This window comes from Nannospalax galili, unplaced genomic scaffold (assembly GCF_000622305.1).
Source record: "Nannospalax galili isolate Female #2095 unplaced genomic scaffold, S.galili_v1.0 C49864650, whole genome shotgun sequence".
Classification (NCBI taxonomy): domain Eukaryota; kingdom Metazoa; phylum Chordata; class Mammalia; order Rodentia; family Spalacidae; genus Nannospalax; species Nannospalax galili.
Genome location: NW_008481314.1, coordinates 1 through 3329, shown reverse-complemented (window position 1 = coordinate 3329; position 3329 = coordinate 1). Strand labels below are relative to the sequence as shown.

The 3329-nt window shown below is 50.1% G+C and overlaps 1 protein-coding gene across 1 annotated transcript; it reads right to left on the bottom strand.

Annotated features, from left to right (window-relative positions):
* Window positions 1-664: 664 nt before the first annotated feature.
* Window positions 665-2992, bottom strand: Pla2g2c (phospholipase A2 group IIC; the record flags this gene model as incomplete). Its single annotated transcript, XM_008826565.1, has 3 exons — window positions 665-704; window positions 894-997; window positions 2848-2992. Coding segments are annotated over 3 exons (289 nt in total), but the record flags the coding sequence as incomplete, so codon positions are not given.
* Window positions 2993-3329: the final 337 nt, after the last annotated feature.

Sequence of the window (3329 nt, the reverse complement as noted above, 5' to 3'; positions counted from 1 at the left end):
CTGGGAGATGTAAGCTGAATAAACCCTTTCCTCCTCAAGTTGGTAGTGGTCGGAGTATTTTGTCACAGCAATGAAGAAACAAACTAAGACACCCCGCACTGGTCACAGTGCACAGCATGAAGTCACTTATAACAAATATTTGTACAACTGAAATAGCTGTACAACAGCCTAGATGCTTTGTGAACATGTGGCAGAAATAAAGAAAAATGTCCTCAGGGTTGGGGAGACAGTTCAACACTTGTCATACAAGCTTGAGGACCAGAGTTCAGATCCTTAGAAAACCAAGTAAATTCCAGCTGGGTGAGGCGATCTGCCTGTAATTCTAGCCTTGGAAGGTGGAGACTGGGAATCCCCAGACCAAGCTGGTTAGCAAGATTGGCCATCTATGTGAACTCTGGGGTTGACTGAAAGACCCTGCCTCAATAAATAAGGTTGGAGAGCAGTTGAGGATGGTCCTGACATCAGCTTTGGGCTTCCACATGCACACACACACATGCGTACATGTACCCACCCACATGCATGCCCACATACATGCAAAAGCATGCATATACACATGCATACACCACACATCCATGAAAAATGGGAAAAAGAGAACGTTCTCAATAGCTTCAGCTGCTGAGGGAAGCTGCAGGGTCCACATTATGTCCCAGTCAAGAATACATACTGTAAGCCAGGCTCTGGGCTCCCAGTGGGCAGAGATTCAACTGTAGACAGAAGAGACCAAGGCAGAACCAATCAAGGACTCTGTAAAGTTCTGTCAGAATGGCCATATTGTTGTCTCAAAGCACGTAGGAAAGTCTCATTTCCTAAAAAGGTCAGTGGGCTCACGAGGAAGAGGTGACTGTTAAGGATTGGTCCAGGTCACGGGTTTCCCTACAGGGGAGGCTACTCACAGTCCACGGTCCAGTTGACGATGTGGAACTGGTAGCTGTTCAATATGGGCCGGCATCCACGCTCCTTCAGCTTGCTGTAGCAGCAGTCATGAGCCCAGCAGCACCTGGTGGCCGGGAGAGGGAAGTCAGGGACTGCACCTGTGTGGGGGGAGGTTAGGGGGAGCTGGCGGGAGGACCTTGGGTGGGAGCTGGAAGGGACTTGCCTGTCTCCATTTGTGAGCCAGAGGCACTGGTGGAGGAGGGTGTGAATTACAGATGCGGCTGTTTCTCTGTGTCCAATGGGGATGGGCACCAGGGACACCCAAGCCCTTGGATGCTCAAGTCCCTTGTGTGAAATGGCACAGCTTTTGCACAGAACCCATAACATCCTCCCGTATGCCTTACATCACCTCTAGATTATGATACAGACTACAATGTGGATGCTGTGTAAATAGTGATTATATAGTGGTGTTTAGAGAATAAAGGCCAAAAACGGTCTGCACGTGTTCAGTATTGACGTAGCCAGGCTCTGGGAGGGCAAACCCAGATGCAGACCTGGTTCCAACTGAGCTCAGAGATGGCTAGGAAGGCGTCTGAGGAGAGAGACCAACTGACATCGGCCTCAGCCCTTTTCCTCAGCTACCGAGCCAGAGGCAGGAATGCAAAAATCTAGGGTTGGCATCTAGGGCTGGAGATACCCAGAAAAATGTGTTGTCCATTCTTGGTGTTCCCTCTGTGAACAAGTTCTTGGCTCTTTGTCATCCTGGGCTGATAGTTTAGGGATCTGAATCTGTCTTTGGACTTGAGCAGGCGAAATACAGGAGGTCCAGGAAAGGGAGTGGACTTAGAAATATGCAGATTTGTGTTCTAGGCCAGGTTTTGTTGCTTTACCTGAGGGTGGGTGGCTGAGAAACTCCAAGTCTGGGATCCTCACTGTTCTTATCTGTATAATGGGTATGATACGGCCTCCTAAATTCACTGTGAGGGTTAAGTGAGGCCCACGTGCAGGTAGGTCATTTGTCCAGGGTTGAGCATGTAATGAACATCTCACAAATGCCAGTGGCTTTCCACGGCTCCATAGCCAAGCCTGGGGTCTCAGGTTCCAGGAGCCATACGCCAAGCCCTGCTGTGAGGACACTTATTCATGTCAAGGAACATTTTCCCTTCTTATTTCTTCAAATGAGATAGGACACATTATTGGGTCTCCCCATCATGCCCTCCCCAGATAACAGCAACCTCCACTTTTTATAGAAACCCACAACCACCCACCCCATCTTTAGGAGTCAGCCTGGAAGCCAGCTTTGTACTGTGTGACCGCCTCCAGATGGACAACTTTTCCAAACTGGGTCACTTGGACTCTATCTTCTAAAATATGGAATTAGGTCTGGGAGCTGGCAGGGCAGTCTTGCTGGGCCCATAATCCTAAAAAGGGGCAGCTGAGCAAAGAGGATGCTTGCCAAGCAAGCGGAAGGTTTCTAGAGCTCTGGGCAGGCCTGATTACTTAACATCTTGGTCCCTCCATTTAAAATATCACAATGGGATTTGGGGTGTTTCTCAACAATATGCTTGCCTAGCATGGGTGAGGCCCTGGGTTTGAGCCCCAACACTCATGATGACTTATGCCTGTGATCTCAACACTTGGAAGGCTGAAGCAGGAGGATCAAGAGTTCAAGGCCAATCTGAACCACATAGTAAGTTGAAGGCCAACGTGAGCTAGCACCCTATCTCAGGATGGTGAAGGCAGCGTAAGCTATGCTGAGGCCCTGGGCAGCTTTGCAGGCCACACACAGGAACCCGGCCCAGCCCTGGCTTCCTCAAGACCCACCCTGCAACCCCCTTCCAGTCTCATGTTGCCTTGAATTGGTTTCTTCTACCGCCATGCAGGAATCCTAACCCCACCTCTGGCTTTAAGCTTGGACTTGGCAGTGCAAATGCAATGGGGGGATGGGAGGACATGGAGGTAGGGGGTGCTAACCTGTCTGTCGCATCCACAGGGATCCCTCTGCCCCCAAGCCCACAGTAGCAGCCATATCCGTAATAGGAGAAGAAGGCACTCCGTCCTGTGATATGTTTGACCATCCTCTGGAGCTGCCAGAAGCTGCTGAGGGTAAAGGCTGTCCCTGCCAAGGAGAAAACAACACACAAGGAAAGTCATGATGTGCCGTCAGAGGGTCCCCAGTACCTCCTGGTGTTTACAGGAGGGCTGGCTGTCCAGAGCCCTGGCACAAGGCACAGGCCTGGCTGGATCATTGTTTCCTTCAAGGGAAAGAACACTGGATCTGGGTTACCCCATCACCTGGTGAGTTTCTTGCTAGCCAGGATGGGGTCCAGGCTCACCAACTGTTAAGACAACACTCTAAGGCTAACTAGGTCTGATCAATGCTAACTGGAAAAGTTCAAAGTCAAAGGTACCAGTCAGCCCTTCCAGGCATCAGACATTTACAGTTTCAAAAAAAA